Source organism: Gopherus evgoodei, chromosome 2 (genome assembly GCF_007399415.2).
Source record: "Gopherus evgoodei ecotype Sinaloan lineage chromosome 2, rGopEvg1_v1.p, whole genome shotgun sequence".
NCBI lineage: Eukaryota > Metazoa > Chordata > Testudines > Testudinidae > Gopherus > Gopherus evgoodei.
The window spans coordinates 152,301,143-152,319,614 of NC_044323.1; the positions used below are offsets into that span (position 1 = coordinate 152,301,143).

Genomic DNA, 18,472 nt, shown 5'->3' on the forward strand with positions numbered 1-18,472 from the left:
AGGGATTTGGATAATGCAGAGGTTCAGGTAACAGAGCCAACCCCAGGCCAGGACTGTAAGGAGAACAATGAGCCTGCAGCTGTGGGGGAGGCCATCCTGTGGCAGCCTTGTGTGGCCCCTCTGTCACAGGAGCAAATAAACTGGGCAGAAGAGAGACCACTGGCCAAGACTGCGAGGAGAACAAGTCCCCAGCTACAGAAGAGGCCACTCTGCTGCTGAATGGCTCCTGCCCTCTCGAGTGCCTGAACTCCCAATTACCCAAATACAATCCATGTCCCGCCACTGTTCAGATAGTCGGGAGTATACTGTACTGGTATTCCCAAGAGTTCACACCAGTAGAGCTTCAGGGAACTCCTATATTCGTATAACTGCATCTACACTACGGGCTTGTCTGCACAAACCATCCCTTTGTGGCAAGCTTGTGCATGAATCTGTCCCTGGCTAGCCTGTCCGCAGACTAACTATCCAGATGGACCCAGCTGATGCGCATTAGCAGTTTGTTAATATGCTTTGATTTAGTTCGTTTTCTCAGAGGACTAGATCGAAGCAGATCAACCAACTATCAGCAGAGTCCACCTGGACAGTTATAGGGCGGCAGGCTAATGTGGGGTAGATTCACACCCCAGGTTGCTGCCAACTAAATGTGCATGTAGATGAGCCCTAGGAGGGTTTTGCCAGTTTGTTTATCCTGGTGTATTTAAAGCTTTCTAGGGTAGATAAGGCCTACCTCTTTTTGGGACTATGGAGGGTTTTAAAAGTAGCTTCCAGCTGTGACTAGACCTTGACCTAATGAGGCTGATTTATGACAACAGAAATTACTCTGGGTCAGAAATCATTGTAGACAAAATCCTCAGCCAGAAGAGAACCTCTGTATTGTGAAACTGTTCTTTCTGCTCAGAACAACCCTCCCCACCATGGGGGACAATGGCATATGTGCGTGAAGTGTTTACATGATTTGAAGCACCTACAACTTTTTTGGCCTCCTACCTGGCCCAACACAATTGATGTATATTTAGATTAATTTGAAGTTGGGACCAAGTAGCCATATCTCAGTCCCTTCCATGTACATATTGATATGCAGACTGAGGGGGTTTTGCGCCTAATAGAGAGAGAGAGTGTGTGTGTGGCGGGGGGGGAGGAGTCTCTCTTAGGTACTTGTCTGCCCTCCATTTTCATAGTATCTGATCACCTCATGTTGTTTTAATGTATTTATCCTCACATGTCAGGTAGGGAAGTGCTATTATCCCCATATTACAGAGGGGGAACTCTAACACAGAGAGGCTAAGTGACTTGATCAAGGGCATGCAGGAAACCTGTGGCAGAGCAAGGAATTGAACCCTGTTCTCCTGAGTCCCAGGCTAGTGCTCTGACCATTGGACCATCCATCCTCTTTAATCTATGACGGCAGTGGTTACTGTTGGGTAAATATTTCCTACTGTTTTTCCTCTCTTTAGGCCCTTGGTTGTTTACTATACAAATTGTGTTACTTTACTTTACCATTTGGGGAGAGTCAGGTGGCAATTTGTGATGGAAACTTCACCATTCCGGACAACTCTCGCTACTCCCAAGACATGCACTGTCTCATACGTGAGTATATCTGTTTCACCAGCAGAGTTTGGTTCCATATTACAAATAAAGCTCTATTATTTTTATAATTCCTAATGATTAGAGCTAAGGACCTGGAGTGTGTCCTCTCTTTCAAAAAGACCTGTTCACATGCAAGGATGAAGCAAAAGAGTTTACAGTCATTTAGAAGATGGCTGTGCCAAAGACGGTTATGATAGTAGAGTTTTTATTTGGATGGACTGTGGTAACCTATGTGGAAAACTAGGGAAACAGAAAATCATTTGGTTGAAGATTGCTACAGAAACTTGCACAATAAGCCTGTTTATGCAAAAATATTTCTCCAATAATAAGTCTGTTTGCATAAGCTGAAAAGAGCCACAGTTATCTAGACTAGTGATAAGATTTTATCTTCTGGGAACTGAGAAACAGAAGTAAAATGATTATAAATAACCCACTGACTGAAGTGGCTGTGTAATTAAGCATACAATGCATTCCTCTCAGCAAAGCTGGAATATCTTGCCTGCTTTCAGTAGAGCATTTGGTTTTCCCAGCTATGAGTGTGAGTAACGCAGACTCCAACATGTTTTCAAAATAAACTGGTACTTCTCCACTGTTCCTTATGCCCTGGTTTGAGCAGATATTAAAACGTAGTGCCTGAAGTCAGTTTATGCAGGGGACAAGTCAGTGCAGATGTCCTTCAGCTACTCTCTCAAGAAACTTGTACAGTTTTCTATTGTCATTATTGTAGGGGCTAGAAGCCTCAACTGAGATCATAGAATATCAGGGTTGGAAGAGACTTCAGGAGATGGTCTAGTCCAACCCCCTGCTAAAACATCCCAGATCGATGCTCCATTGTGCCAGGTGCTGTATATACACATAGCAACAGCTGGTCCTTGCTCCAAACAGCTTTTTTCTAAATAGACAAAATAAAGGGTAGGAGAAAGTATATATATCCCTGACTTAGAGTTGGAGAACTGAACTGTAGACAGGGGAAGTAACTTGGCCCAAGGACACACCAAGAAGTCTGCCGACTTTTACTGTAAGGGCACGATTTAAAAGTTCCATTGGTAAATGAATATGCTTACCTTGGTTTTCTTGGGAAAGTAAACTGACTTGGTATTTTAATGAAGGAACTGCAACTGCTCCTGCTCCCACTGATGTCAAGAAGTAGTTTGCTATTGACTTTAATGGGGCTTCATGATTGCAATTAAAGACTTCTTGGACACCCTGAACCACAACATGTACACTGTATAACCCCAGCAGATCCAGTGCACGATTTGGTACTCGGGTCTATGTGTGTAGAATACATAAAATCGCAGCGGAAAAAGTACAGTCTTTTGAGGAGTGTTAAAGATTTGCTGCCTTGCAATCCAAACTTGACCTGGAAGGTGTGGCTCATATATCCTGTGCAAATCTGGCAGACATTAGCTATATGATTATCCATGAATCTGAATCTTCTAATATTCAGCACTGAAGTCTTCTGTTTTTTTGTTTTGTTTTGTTTTTGTTTTTTTTTAGGATATATGCTTGAGCCAGACCCCGACAACAGACCTGATATTTACCAGGTCTCCTACTTTGCATTCAAGTTAACAAAGAGGGAGTGCCCCGTCCCAAATGTACAGGTGAGTACCCAGGGACCCCTTCAGTGGAGTTGGGACTGGAATCCATCTGAAGGTTCTTTGCGCTATTATTCCTTATCTCAATTTAATTTAGGCTGCTGGAGAAACCCATTGCTTTAATTTAGTTTGTGGTTCTGGGGTGTAAGAAGCGCAGATTCCTTTCCTGAGACAACTAGAAATCAGTGCTTGCACAAAGGATACATCCTACCTCGTGAGTAACACAGGTAGATGGTAGATTAAAAGCTTTTTGGGGAAGATAACTAGCAAAATGCAGGAAAGCAAGTAATTTTGCTGTTTTCATGGCGGCATCCATCACCATGTCTAAAAGCAGCAGCAGAAGGGGTGATGAGATTTGACATCTTCTAAATGATGTGAAAATGCAGGAGGTTGGGAAGGATAAATCTCTGGAGGTTTGGTTCTACAGGCCCAAGAAAAATGAGCAAACACTCTCTGGCTGCGTGTTATCAAAGGAGGCAGTGAAAACATGTCTCTTGGAAGGAGAGAAGGGGGGGTTGCATTTAAGTGCCTTTCTTTTATGTGCACTTCAGTTTTGGTACAGCAAAGGCAGGTAGCAATGATGCAACCCAGAAAGAGGACAGCCCATGGGATTCCACGCATGTTGGAGTAAAGTACAATAGAGTGGTATAAAGAGGCAGTTTCTGTGTGTTACACTAAACCAGCAATGACTCTCTAGTTGTTAATGTCTTGTGGTATTGGGAGGTAGGGGTGTGGGGAAGGGTTGGGATGCTGCCCATGTTGTGTTCTGTGGATATTGGAAGCCTGTTCATTGCAGGTGTAAGGGAGGTGGGGAAGTTCACCGTATAGAATAGATATTCTCTCTCACACACACACACACACACACTAATCACTTTTGAAAGTTTCAACCTAATCAGACCCATTGGAGGGGGCTCAAGTTAGAATCCCCCAAAAATCAGTAGCTCCTCTTGAAAATTTAGGCTTCGTCTGTTTCAGCTGATTCTTAAGCAACATTAAATGACTATGTACTCATGATATCTATGTGAGCATAAGTAGCGACAGAAATATTGCAGGGCTACTATAGAAACAATTGGTGGTGCAACTCGTTTGTGTGAAAAACGGTGGAGACCCTGAATATTAGGAAAACTGGGCTATTGCATCAGTGCGTTCCCAGGCCTATAATTAATAGAAGCATATGCTGTTTGGTCTGGTTCCCCACTCCCCATAGGTGGTTTTTTTTTTTCTTTTTTTTGTTGTGTTGTTTTAAATCAACCCTGGCAAATAAACTGGGCATGGTAGTAAATAAGTTACCAGCATGAGGCTGTCATGTGGAATTTCTGTAGAGGTGTATATGTACATGGCAAACTAGACCACGCTTGTGAAACTGATTTCCAGGCTAATTCTTCATAGCATATGTAATCTTTACTACAGTTGGGTTTGTGACCTATAGTCTGGTTAACTGAGATTAGCCAAATTCCATTTAAAATGTACAGTAAATCTAATAGTCATCTGATCTTGTTAGAATCCAATTGAAAACTGTTGTTTACGGGTGCTTTATACTGTATTAGGGATATTTTGGTGGTACACAACTTTCATCCAGTTGCCTAAAGATAATGGTTTGAGGACTTCCTGGTTTTCCATTCAGTTTCTAACTTATATTTCTCTTGTTTGGGGCGTATGTTCAACTTTTTATTTTGTCATAGCTAACGTACATGAACTTTCCATACAAATATTAACAAATCTTATCCATTATCTTTATTTGTTACCTTTTAAAATTCCCATTTGTGTCATGTCCACCTTCAATTTGTATATTTATTGTGTTCAAATTCCATAAATGGCAACCAGACATTATAAAATTGACTTAGTCCTGATTTATAAGGTTGTCTGTCACTTTTAACGTTGGAAGGATTTCCATACTTCATTTCCCTAAGCTATTAATGATGGGGTAGTTGTCATTTTCAAAAATGATGTAACTTGACTGACTTAGGATCCTAAATTGCATTGCTTTTGCTGAGGCTCTTTTTTTGCAAACTTTATCTATAAACCTGCATGATTTCCACTTTGTGTGTAGTAAAGCAAATGGTTTTTGGATTTTCAGAATTCTCCAATTCCTGTTAAACTCCCGGAACCAGTGAAAGCTAGTGAAGCAGCTGCAAAAAAGAGCCAGCCAAAAGCCAGGTAAGAGCATCTATGTTTAATATGTTTCTCTTTTTCATCTGTGTCTTTTCAGATTTTGAACTGTATTTCCATTAAAAAAAAAAAAAAAAGACCACTGTTCTCTTTTGGCTCGCACTGTAGAAAATAGATTGAGGTTTTTACTGTGATCCTGGGACTTGTAATTTAAAATAAAAAAAATGACTATTAAAGTGAAAGGCAGCAAATGGTAAGATGAAAGAGTTCTTTCCCCGTACGCATAATGCTGTGTCTGAGTCAGTTGCTAGATTTTTGTAAACTAATGGCATTGTTTCAGTGTAGCAGTTTGAAGTTCATATGCCAAAGCTTTATCAGTCTGTACTGCAGCATCTCTATTAAGGGTGTTTTCCAAAGTCTATTGAAATGAGTAGAAAACTCCTGTTTACTTCAGTGGCCTTTGGGTCAGGCCCCCAGAGTATAAACTTGCAGAGCAGCCACATCAGCTTTCATAGATTTTAAGTGCAGGAGGAACCAGTATGATCTAGTCTGGCTTCCTGCAAAACATAGGCCTGACAACTTCAGCCAGAGCTTCTGCTGGAACTAGAACATATCTCTTGGAATGACAGTCAGCAAAGATCTGCAGACTGCCAGGGTTTGAGAATCCACCACACAGGGAGCATATTGCTGTAATGCATGTCATTCTGCTCCTTGATGTTCTAATAACCTCTCTAAGAACATAAGAATGGACATACTGGGTCAGACCAAAGGTCCATCAAGGCCAGTATCCTGTCTTCTAACAGTGGCCAATGCCAGGTGCCCCAAAGGGAACGAACAGACAGGTTATCATCAAGTGATCCATCCTCTGTCACCAGTCCCAGCTTCTGGCAAACAGGCTAGGGACACCATTCCTGTCTAATAGCCATTGATGAACCTATCTTCCATCGCTTGTTGTGTCATGACTCAGGTCAGACTTCAGGGCACTGAGTACCTCTTTTATATTTACTGCAGAGTGTCTAGTATATTCATAGGCCCTATGTGGATAACAATCAAACACTGAAAGAATGCCTCTTGTGATGCAAACTACCTAGCAGCAATTAGCCCCAGAAGTTTCCCTTAGTATTATTTTTATACCAGAGCTTCAATAATAATGAAGGAATTTCTTATCTAGTTCAGCGATCAAAAATACTGAAAGGCATTAAGTTGTCTTGAGCGCCTCAGGGCACAATAATGCCCTGTGGGTTTGCATTATTATGGGATGGTAAATATGAAGGGAAAAATACAAGTACCTGACGCTTCGGTTGAAGCCAACACAGCTCGGTAAGAGTACTTTTTAAGATGCCAATTTATACAGTTCTGCTGAAGGATGCCAGCTGCCATAAAGTGAATTCATTATGCCCTTCATCTGCTCTTCCATAAATCTATAAAAAGTCCAGATTTAAATAGTATGTTGTGTCAAACATTTGACGCATTAAGCAATTTTGACACGATCCAGCTCTCCAGCAAGATGAAAAGCCATAATCACAAGAGAAGGCAAAATGAACGTGCTGGATTTATTTTGCAGGTGCATTTGTTTCAACTTCCCAATGACTTGCAGTAGTCTGCGTAGGAATGACTCATGTATATTTGCTCCAGTGTCTTTCACTTTGATTATTCACTTGCTACTTAAGCATTGTTGGCAGCAGTCGGAGCAATGCCATGTGCTACCTTTCCCAGTTTGCATTGTCATGGAGGGAGTTCCACAAACTAGGTATAGCAGCAGATTGGGAATCGGGAGGTATAGATTCTGTTCCCTTCTCTGCCACTGCCTGGCTTGGTGATCTTGGGCAAGTCCCTTCCTCTGTCAGCCTCAGTTACGCGACCCTTTAAAATGGGAATAATGGTACTCTCTGATCTTGGTAAAACATGTTGGTATCTACTGATAAAAGCACTACATAAATATTAAGTAATAACAAGATTATTCTGTAATAATACTATTACTGGCCACTGGGCTAGAATGTTGGTTTGCCTGAACTTTGCAGGTAAATTTAATTCTTTGTTCCTTAGCCTTATTTAATGGGACCCTAACTGGCTTTTGATGTAGATGGCTCTGATTTATGGTTACCTTATGTCTGTCAGACCTATGTAACCATAGCAGTTCTGTGCCTTGGGAATCACTGTCTGTGGTGGTCAGTAGCCCAGTAAAACATAGTTTTTAATTCAAGCAGCTAATTAGAAGCAGCTTATCTTCTATTCATGTTTTTGTTTTTCCTTCAATCCAGGCTGACTGATCCCATTCCTCCAATGGAAACCTCCATAGCTCCACGTCAGAGACCCAAAGCAGGACAGACACAACCCAACCCTGGAATTCTGCCTATTCAGCCAGCCCTCACCCCTAGAAAGAGGCCCACAGCCCAAGCAGCCATCCAGCCACAAGGTGGGTTGGAGCCTCCATACAAAATCCACAGAGCAGAACCTGAGCACGGTCAGAAGCTCCTTGAATTTGCCTAATAAATTTGTTCCAACACTTCAATCCTAGGGCAAAAATCCCGTAGAACTGAGTACAGAGAGAACCGATAGTCTTACAGAGATTTAACAGGGTTCTAAGGAAGTTTAGTCTAAGAAGAGCTAGAGCTAGCTGGTACCTTTTCCAATGGCAGGGTGAGGGGGGAGTGTTTTAATGAAGAATGATGGTGGTTGGGATTTTTTTTTTCTTTTCCAGCCACGAAAACTTTTTGCCGAAATCTTTCATCCTTGTCAACAGTTTCTAGTTTGTTTTGATGTTTTTGTTTTTTGTTTTAATGAAAACTTGAAAATACTTCTGATAAAGTTTTACAATTGATAATAAAATATAACCCCCCCCCTTTTTTTGTTTGCGCTGCGCCAATAGCGTTTTTGGAAACTTTCTTTTCATTTTTGTCAAATGGAACTTTTCACAGGAAACTTACAAAAACCCTAAATTTCCTGTGAAAATCATTGGTGCTGTCCGACCTGCTCTGAGAATCTGGACAGTCTAACTGAGAACTTATGGAGTTTTGGAACCCTCCTATACAATTCCCTATTAAATCCCAATGTATGCTCCTGAAGAACAATAAGATGCTCCCTCTCTTTAGGACTCTTCTCTAAGGGGAGGCTGAGTGTAAGCATTGTTCCTGTACGCTTTGCATGGTCCTTTGCATGCTCTGATCTCTGTGTATGTCGTCTTCCCCCTCTTAGTTGCAGGCCCTGCTGCTTTGAGTGGTGGCCAGCCCTCGCTTCCTGCAAGCGTTCAGCAGCCTAAAGCGCAACCTCCGCAAACTCAACCACAGCCTGCCCCTCAGCCCCAACCCAAGCAGCCGCCCGCTCCTCAGCAGACCCCAGTAGCTCAGCCGCCAGTCCCTTCTACTCAACCGCAGGCTATGCCTCAGCATCAGCAGCAGCTCTTCCTGAAGCAGCAGCTACTACAGCAGCAACAGCAGATGATGCAAGCTCAGCAGGTAAGCATGGCTGCTTCTCAGTGCGTCTGGCACCTGGTATTAGGCCATGGTGCCACAAAGTTGCAAGTACAGATGTCTCCAACCTACTCTCAGCAGAGGCACAGAAAAGCATGAGAAGATTGAGGGGGTTTCTTTATTCTCTCTTCTGTTATGTTAGCGCCTTCAGTCATCAGCTGCTATCAGGGCCTCATTGGGTTGTGCCGTGTAACTGAGCGGGGAACAGCCCTGAAGAGTTCACAACGTAAATAGGCAAAGGGTGGGATGCAGGATGAGGAACAGAGAAGCAAAGTGAGTTGCCCAGGGTGTCTCAGCAGTGAGAGAGCTGGGGACAGAACCTAGATCTTCTGATTCCTAGGCCACAGCCTTACTCAGGGATTTTTAAGTAGGCTGCTTGGATTTAGTGAAGTTGGAATTCAGCCAAAAGAGCACTGTGGTGGCCTTCATGACCTCCAGTGGCAGGACCTTGCCTTGGCCTTACATGTCACTTTTCAATAGCACAGCAACTACTAATGCTGCACACTGATTTGCCAGTCAAAGAACATTTCATCAGGGGTCGATTGTACCATTTTTGGGAATCAAAATTGGTGATGAGGTAATATATTTTATTGGACCAACTTCTTTTGGTGAGAGAGACAAGCTTTCAAGCCACACACAGCTCTTCTTCAGGTCTGCGTTAAGCACCATGCAAGCTCGAAAACATCTCTCTTGCCAACAGAAGAGAGACATGTTTGTCCACTAAAAGATATGACCTCACCCACCTTGTCTCTCTAACTTCCTGGGACCAACATCACTGCATACAACAATGGAAGATCTTTCTCAGCCAATCACTCACTTCCGTAACTGGCCAGAAAAAGTTGACCGAACAAATAGCATTGGACGGCCTGAACAGTGGGGTGTTTTGGTGACCAATTGCCACCATTCAACCCAGCATGAGAAAAGCACCCATCCACTCAAGGCTGCTTCTTGCAATCTATGTAGATACCTATGGAGTGTTATAGTCCCGTTGGCTTGTCTTTTGGCCAAGTTGTATGTATTAAATTATTCTACTCTCGTCATTTGGCCCTGGTAATCCCCTTCTGTTGTTGCATCAAGGAGTATAATTCCAATAACAGTGTGTGCAGGAGGAGATGCTAAGTATTGGCTTGGAACTCAGACTAACAGTAGGGGGTGGAATTGCTATGTGTTGAAGCTGACACGGTTTTGTTGCTGTTGTTTGTTAATTCATGTTACAGTAGAACAGAACAGTGACAACTGTGAGAGTGGGGCCCTATTGTGCTGGGTGTTATACAAACATAGGAGAGACACGCTTTGCTGTGAAAAGCTTAAGTGACTTCATGATACTGAAGCCTTTGCTTAAAAGTGATCAACAAAGGGTAGAAGGCAATTTTGTGCTTCCTCTGACACACCAAAAACCCCTAGCATAAAGAAAGCCTGAAGGGTTGAACACTAAGCATTCAGACCTGGTTTTCCCTGGTCGACTCTATGATGACGAGAGATCCTGTGTAATTCAGACATGGCAAGAGACTGAGGGCTTGTCTAGGTAAGGGAAACTGGCAGCACTGTGATGACGTTGCTGTAATTATAGCACACATTATAGCTTGCACTGATAGACATCGTACATTAATGTCCAATGGGAGCCAGTGCAGGTGGAAAACTCCCCTTTCAAGATGGCCTGATTGCTAAGCAGGGGAGAGGACGATTATGCTGGATATGTCTACTTGGCAACTAGACACCTGCAGCTGGCCTGTGCCAGCCAAGTCAAGCTAGTGGGGCTTGGGCTGCAGGGTTGTTTTAGTGCTATGTAGACTTCTAGGCTAGAGCCCGAGCTCTGGGACCCTGGAAAGTGGGTTCAAATCATAGAATATCCAGGTCTGAAGGGACCTCAGGAGGTTCTCTAGTCCAACTCCCTGCTCAAAGCAGGACCAGTCCCCAACTAAATCATCCCAGCCAGGGCTTTGTCAGGCCTGACCTTAAAAACCCCAAGTTCAAGCATTGTGACCCTGAGTTGGCTTGCACAGGCCAGCTGCAGGCTTTTCTTTGCTGTGTAGACGTACCCGATATAAGCCCAATGCCTAACTGACACGGGGTAAAGGGAAGCCTCTGTTTAACCTGAACGGGTAGGTGTGTTGACTCAGGATCACGCCACAAAGATACCCAGTAAAACAAGGAAAGAGGAGACCTTCATCTTTAACATTTGATCAAGGTGGGAAGGAATAGAAAATGTTTCTACATTTTAGGGCACAAGTCCAGTTTTCCAGTAGTCCTTTGCAGATGGCCTCTAAGTCATCACCCCTTGTTTTTTATTTCTCCTATTACCATGGCTCTCCGTTTTTGTTACGGTGCCGCAGTTCCAAGCGATGCAGCAGCCAGCCATGTCACAGTTTCAAGTGATCCAGCAGGGAGCGCCGGCGCAGCAGCAACTGATGCAGAACTATTATCAGCAGCAGCTAATCGCGCAGCAGGCAGCCATGCAACAGAAGACAGCAGTAGTGGCGGCTCAGCCAAAACAACAGGCTCCAGTGCCGCAGCAGCCACAGGCTGCAATCCAGCCAGCAGCTGTGCAGGAGCAAGTGGTAAGAACCAGCGAGGCCTTGAAAACTGCAGAGAAAGGAGTGAGTGGTAGGGAGGAGAAGGAATGGAAGTGCAATATAAGTGCTGCTCACTGGAGGAACTCAAAGCACTTCCCATGCACAAACCAAGCTCGCAACCTGCCTGGCTAGTTGTGTGGGGGACATGATCCTGTTTTTTGTCCCCCAGGATTCAACCCAGATGGGCTAGGGAATAAGGTGTTCCCAGGAGGCCTGCAACTCCAGTACTTGATACCAAGCTCTAGCTGTCAGAGCCAGTCTTGCTGCTTCTAAGGTGCTTTCCAAGAGACAGGTTTTGTCTGGGCTTTTTCCTACCAGTAGATGCTGGATTCTCTGTGGAAACTGCCCCTCGGGTATACTGAAGTTTGGTCTTCTGTAACAGAGCAGTGTAGGTTGAGGTGAGAGAAGGGAGGAAAATAACTTAACTTGCATTAAGTGTCCCTGTATACATATGGCAAAGCTGCTCAACCCTGCATGAGACAGGCGTCACATGCATTTCACTGACTGGGGGGGCGAAGTGGGGAGGTGGAACTGTGGCACAGAGATGGATACTGCAAGTCAGGAAAGATGGCCTGCCAAGCATGACTTCACAATCCAGCCTGGGACTTGGGAAACCTGAGTTCAGTTCCTTGCTGTGCCACAGACACTCTGACTTGGGCAAGTCAGTTTGCCTATCTGTGCCTCAGTTCCCTCTCTGTCCAGTAGGGGTAATAGCACAGCCTGCTTCACAGAAATGTGTCAGGATACCGCTGTTACAACTTTGTGAGGTACACCAATACTACAGCAGTGGGGGTACTATCTAAGACTGGAGTGCAGGATTCCTGACTCCTAGCCCCTTGATCTGAAAATCTGGCTGAACAATGTGCCCCATTAGGAGCCAGCAAATGTTTTTTCCTACGATGTCATCTAGACGTGTTTATGCAGAGTGTAAAACTGATGTGTTCTCTCCTGGAGTGGGCTGACCAAAGTCAGTGGGTAGTGCCCACTTCATGTGCCAGCATTAGTCTCCTAAGCAGAGATTGTCAAGTGACTAGAATTGAGTGTCCAGACGGATGCTTTAGGGACATGGATGTGGGTGTTTTGTATCTTCCCCAGAGGGCAGGTGCTAAACAGTCATTGAAAATCAGTCCACTGAGGCATCGTAGATGGCTAGATACCAAGGCAGGAAGGCACCATTGTGATCATCTAGTAAACATGGGGCGTGAACTTGGGCATCTGCCAACTGAAACACCCAAAATTCGGAGTCATTTCCGAGACTCCTGACCCTAGTTTTCTTGAAACCTCTTTTTGTACCTGCTTCTTCCAATCAAGCAGCCTTCCACTCTGCCTTGATTCGGGTGGGTGGGGTGTGTGTGTTTTTTTTTTTTGTTTTCTGGCTCTATTGAAATGGAGATTTACAACAGATTGTGTGCACGCACACACGCGTACACACTTCATCCATGTTTCCAGTCATCTACGCACATATATCCAAAATGAGTGCTCTTTACTTGATGGGAAATAGGACATTCCTTGCAGCGAGGCGTGAGAGCAGATGGCTGTCCACTCATTAAAGACAGGGGAGGTGTGCCAGAGAGCCTGATTCTCCCGTTAACAAAATCTCTCTGCAGTTGCATCTTATCTTTCATTGCTGCCCAAGCCTATTCATTCTTGCTTGTCTCTTGGGGAGTTGAGGGCCATCACTTCAATTTTGTTTGTGCATGAAAAGAGGATGCATTCAGTTTCTGTGCTATATCTTGTACCCATAAAAAGTAAGTGGCATTATGTAAACCAGTTCTACTAGATAATATTTGATTCCAAATTAAGGGCCAAATCCTGCTATCCTCATAAGTAAGCAACTCTTCTTGGGCCCAGATCGTCTCTGGTGTAGTCCCTGTGAAGCTGATGGAATGTCACCAGGGTTATTTGGCCAATGGACTTTGTCAGAATTACTCATATGACCAAAAGCTGGGGCAGAGTTTCTCTCCGCTCCCCCACCCCTTATGGCTGTATCAGACTTGTCTCTGTTACCTATGTGTCTAATTTTCATGTTTAGCTGGACATTGAATATGGGACACAGTCACAGATATTGTTTTCCTGAATTTGCTAGGTAACCTTGGGCAAGGTGCATTAGCTCTTTGCCCCCTATGTGGGTCTGATCCAAAATCAGTGAGGAGTTTGACAATTGAAATTTGAATGGGCTTTGGATCAGACCCATTATTATCTAGCAGAGAAAGATATAACACAATCCACTGGCTGGGAGTTGAAGTTAAACACGTTCAGACTGGAAATACAGCATACATTTTTAACAGTGTGAGTAATTAACCGTCGGAACAGTTTACTCAGGGTCACGTTTAGTAGATTCCCTACTACTGGCAATTTTTTAAATCAAGGTTGGATGGATATGGATAAATATATAAGCTACTCTCGGAATTATTTTTGGGGCATTCTCTGGCCTGTGTTATACAGGAGGTCAGACTAGATGATTACAATGGTCCCTTCTGGCTTTGTAATCTACGAAAGATTCCCCTCCCCTTACAGGAGAAAATTCCTGAGACTTATTAAAGAGCCTTTCTGAAGGTGCCTGGAGATCCTTTGACACAACTCAATTACGTGAAAATCATCTTAACTTTAATAAAACAACCCAGCATGAAAATTCCCTCCATCCCCAAAAAGTTGAATCACAACTGACGCATGCAGTGCAGTTCCCATTTCTACAGAAACCAGGAAAAAGCATTAATTGTCTCATTTAAAAAATGAGCAGTGAGACGACATCTCTCCATAGCAGGTTCTCTCAGCAGAGAACACCAGGTTTGGCCCCGCCAAGACCTTTTCATGTTGCATAATTTTTTTGATATTACAAGCCATATACGTTTCTGCCGAGATTCCAGTACAACCCGTCCCTCCCTGAACACACTGTGTTTCTCTGTGACCTGTATTGGAAATGGTCAAGACCAGCTCACTTCTCACTGCAGTGCGATACTATGCTTAAAATGAAGCAGATGAAGGAAAAGTTTGCTCTTGATTGCCTTCCTCTGCCACTCTGAGCATGTGACCCTGCAGCAATCAAACTCCATGCTGGCTGTGTGCTTTTTTGTTTTTTGTTTTGTTTTTTGTTCCGGAGGAACAAAGAGGGAAATGTCTCTTTTCTCATTGAAAATGGACCAAGATGCTGCTGCATACTGGAGCAGAGGCAGAACAGAAATGCCCAGGCTTGGGAAATAAAATAGACTTCCCATCTCTTTCCACACCCCAGTTTTTCCATTCTAAAATCGGGATTGAGCTACAGCTGGATTGTGAAATCACACTTGTCAGGTTGACTTAAAAACCAAGTGGTGACAGATCGTGCTATTATTGAACATCATAATCTTTTTGGTGGGTGTACATATATATGTATCTCGCAGGAGTGATACGGTCAAAAAACAAAACTAGTTTTGTGAAACATTTTAAAATTCTTATTTCAAAGGCTTCAGAGTTGACTCATCTTGTCTCCAATTTTGTATCGAAAATGGGAGCTTGAAACTGTACACAACCAGCCCAAATCAACTGAAGCATGTGGCTAGCTTGTATTTTGGAAGAAATTTGTATCCTGAGCTGTGAAGAAACTATTAGATCCAAGGCTTCTGTGGAAATCCCATTAAATCCATGAGGATCCAACCCCTTTTAAACAGCTAGCACTCTCAGATATTCTGCTCCTTAATCCTGTCCCGCTACAACCTCTAACCCGTCCATCCAGCCGACAAGACTTCTGGCCTCTCTAGTGTGAATTTTTTCTGCCCTGGCTGTGAACCATGATACCTGGTTTATGTGGTGGCTGCTGTTTCTCTTTTAGCAGCACACACCAAATCCATCTTCCCTCCCAGAGCTCGCGCAGCTCAGGAAAGTGTCGCTTGCGATTATGTCTAAACGAGACCCTAATACTGTAGGTCAGTGAGGCTCTTTTTCAGTTTTCCCCTGCTCCATTATGCTGCGTGAGGTCAGGGCCCTGAAGTACAGTAATTCTTCAAACCCAGCCATTGTTTGTGGATGAGTAGCTTATACACTTGCTTCCCTTCCTAGAAGCAGGCCCCAATAAGGCAACAGCAAAAGCCTCAAACGACACCGCCTTCAGCTGTTCAGGGGCAAAAGCTGGGCTCCCTCACCCCTCCGTCCTCCCCCAAGACGCAGCGCGCGGGACACAGGAGGATTTTGAGTGACGTGACGCACAGCGCGGTTTTCGGGGTCCCAGTCAGCAAATCTACCCAGCTCCTGCAGGCGGCTGCTGCGGAAGCCAGTCTCAACAAGTCCAAGTAGGTGGCTGTTCGTTTTATGATGGGTACAGAGGGAGGGGAGATGCCGTTTGCCCTGTTCTTGAGTGGAATGCCCAGTAAGGTGAGATTAAGTCAACCCATCTGGGACCCCAGTTTGGTACCCCCGCCCCCAACCACCATACCCAAAAGCATTCCCAAAGCCTCTTCCTTGCCTAGAAAATAAAAAAATTCCAACTGCTTCTGCTCTCTCGATGTGCCAAGCAAACTGGGCCCCCCCACCCCCCTATGGATTACACGGTGGGCAAGAAGGTTACCAGTAGCCCCTGGCTCTTGCTTTGCACGGGACCCCCAGCAATCCTTTGATATTATGAACATGGGACATGCAGCAATGCTTCTCCCAAAGAATCTGCTCTGTTTCATCCATACCATCAAACAAGTAAAATCGGGAGGTTTCCACATGGCCTGTTGGATACGGTCTTTTATGGCATGTTGCAATATGGCATTTCGACAGGGTTCCCAACTCAGCGGTTTGCAGACGTCTTAAGCTGAGCTCCCCCTCCCCCTTTCGAGCTACGCTTTTTGGTTGAACCCCCCCAAACCCAGACAAAAATAGACACATACAAAAGTATACTTGATAGCCTACTCATACACCTAACGGAGACCTTAACGCCGCTTTAATTTACCTACGCCGGGAAGTTTCAAGTACACAGATACTGACTGACTGGCACTGCCAAGGTTTCTTCTGCAGTGGGCCAGGCTGCCCTACTAGGGCAGGGCCAATTACTGCCCCTCCCCCCTCGGGTTTTCAGGGTGGGGGAAGGCGCGTGTGATGGTCTCTGGGCGCAGAGGCTGCCAGGAGCGGAAATCTGTTTGGCCATGGCAGATGTTGATGCTGGCCCGCTGAGGTGAGTCGAGGGGTGGAGTTTGTGCACCCTCCCTGCCATGTGGGGTTGGCACATACTTCCAGGCATTGCTGCTCACCCTCCAAATGTTCCTCCGTGTCCCCCCCATGGTTTGAAAACCTCTGCTCTAGCTGCACAACGGCCCTAATACATGTCTATTTGTGTCCCCGGTGCGAGTAGTACACTAGGCACTACACTGACGGGTCAGAAGAACCCAGTCCCTGCATCCCTGAATTCTAAATAGAACAGTGTAAGTGCAACCCCTGGAGTACATGGGAGTGCTTGGCTCCCACCATTTCGTTTACTTTGTTGTTTGCCCGTCTTCCCCAACCCCTCCACGCCCACCACCAGCACCCACCATGCAGCTGTTGGTTCAATGCCCTGTTCCCTCCCACCCCTTATTTTGTGGTCTCTTGGCTATTTCCAGGATACCAGATTAATGCCAGTTCCTATGAAGGTTATCTGGGACCTGCTTGTGACTTGGGTTGGGGGACGTGCATAATGGGGGTTAAAATAAAAGAAAAGCAGCTTGTGCAAGAAGTTCATAGATGTTAAGGCCAGAAGGAACCATTATGATCAGCTGGTCCCTCCTCCATTGCAGGGAGTCAGAGTTTAAGGCTAGAAGGGAGCACTAGGTTCTCTAGCTGATCTTCTTATGTATGTCGTAAGCCACCAATACCACCCAGCACCTCCTCACTAAACCCACCAATGAAAAGGAGACCTCTAGTAGACTAAAAAATCCCTTCCTGGCCACTGCTGGTGGCTGGTTGAAGCAGGTGCTGTAACACAAGACATAAACTGGAAGTGAGCCCCAGGGCTGTTGAGCCCTGCCCCCCACCATCTCAAGCAACCCCTTCATCCAGTTGCGCTCAGGAAATTTCCAGTTGACTTGCCTGGTTACTAACGTTCATGGTTTTTCATTGGGTGGGATGCTTCTAGGTCTGCATCCACGACACCATCTGGCTCCCCGAGGACCTCACAGCAGAATGTCTACAATCCACCGGATGTCTCCACGTGGAACCCATTCGATGATGATAACTTCTCCAAACTCACAGCGGAGGAGCTGCTGAACAAGGACTTTGCAAAACTGAGCGACGGTGAGTTTACCAGAGAGCTTCAGCATCAGCTAGCGACTGGTGTTGCTCCCTTCTGGACCTGGGAAAGCAGGAATGGCGTAATGGTGGCGGGATGACAGCAGCTAGAGGCTTCTGAAATGTTCCAGTTACAGAGGGTTCTTGTGAGTGTGAGAACACGGGGAATTAACCTGTTAACACTGTGCATCCAGTAGCTTTGTCTCTTTCTTTTATTGGGCATGTGGCATCCTGCACAAACCTTCAAGGATGTAATGTTTATCTGCCACCCCTGCTCACCTCTGCTAGTGCCTTCCTTTCAGTGAGGTCAGGGAGAACACTCGAGGCTTAATGTAGTGCTCCCTATGAGTAAGGTTGGTAGGCTCTTGGCCCTGATAAGCCTACCACAGTATATCCATTACATTGCTGCATACAGATCTGCAGTACGCAGATAAAGTTACATTGCTTCATTAATGACCTGGAGGACGGCGTGGACTGCACCCTCAGCAAGATTGCAGATGGCACTAAACTGGGAGGAGTGGTAGATATGCTGGAGGGCAGGGATAGGATACAGAGGGACCTAGATAAATTAGAGGATTGGGCCAAAAGAAATTGGAAGTTCAGCAAGGATAAGTGCAGAGTCCTGCACTTAGGATGAAAGAATCCCATGCACTGCTACAGACTAGGGACCAAGTGGCTTGGCAGTTGTTCTGCAGAAAAGGACCTAGGGGTTACAGTGGACGAGAAGCTGGATATGAGTCAACAGTGTGTCCTTGTTGCCAAGAAGGCTAATGGCATTTTGGGCTGTATAAGTAGGGACATTGCCAGCAGATTGAGGGATGTGATCATTCTCCTCCACTCAACATTGGTGAGGCCTCATCTGGAGTATTGTGTCCAGTTTTGGGCCCCACACTACAAAAGGGATGTGGAAAAATTGGAA

The 18,472-nt window shown here is 45.0% G+C and overlaps 1 protein-coding gene across 20 annotated transcripts in view; it reads left to right on the plus strand.

Moving 5' to 3' along the window:
* Positions 1 to 18,472, plus strand: part of AAK1 (AP2 associated kinase 1) — a 143,715-nt gene that overhangs the window by 82,183 nt on the left and 43,060 nt on the right. For 17 of the 20 annotated variants that reach the window (XM_030551959.1, XM_030551955.1, XM_030551961.1 and 14 more), the window contains exons 8-15: positions 1,455 to 1,587; positions 3,085 to 3,188; positions 5,260 to 5,339; positions 7,553 to 7,707; positions 8,487 to 8,746; positions 11,095 to 11,319; positions 15,370 to 15,599; positions 17,402 to 17,559. In XM_030551959.1, the coding sequence (XP_030407819.1) occupies positions 1,455 to 1,587; positions 3,085 to 3,188; positions 5,260 to 5,339; positions 7,553 to 7,707; positions 8,487 to 8,746; positions 11,095 to 11,319; positions 15,370 to 15,599; positions 17,402 to 17,559 (1,345 nt within the window). The remainder of the gene's footprint in view (positions 1 to 1,454; positions 1,588 to 3,084; positions 3,189 to 5,259; positions 5,340 to 7,552; positions 7,708 to 8,486; positions 8,747 to 11,094; positions 11,320 to 15,369; positions 15,600 to 17,401; positions 17,560 to 18,472) is intronic. The other 3 variants (XM_030551958.1, XM_030551975.1, XM_030551963.1) reach the window with 2 other exon arrangements.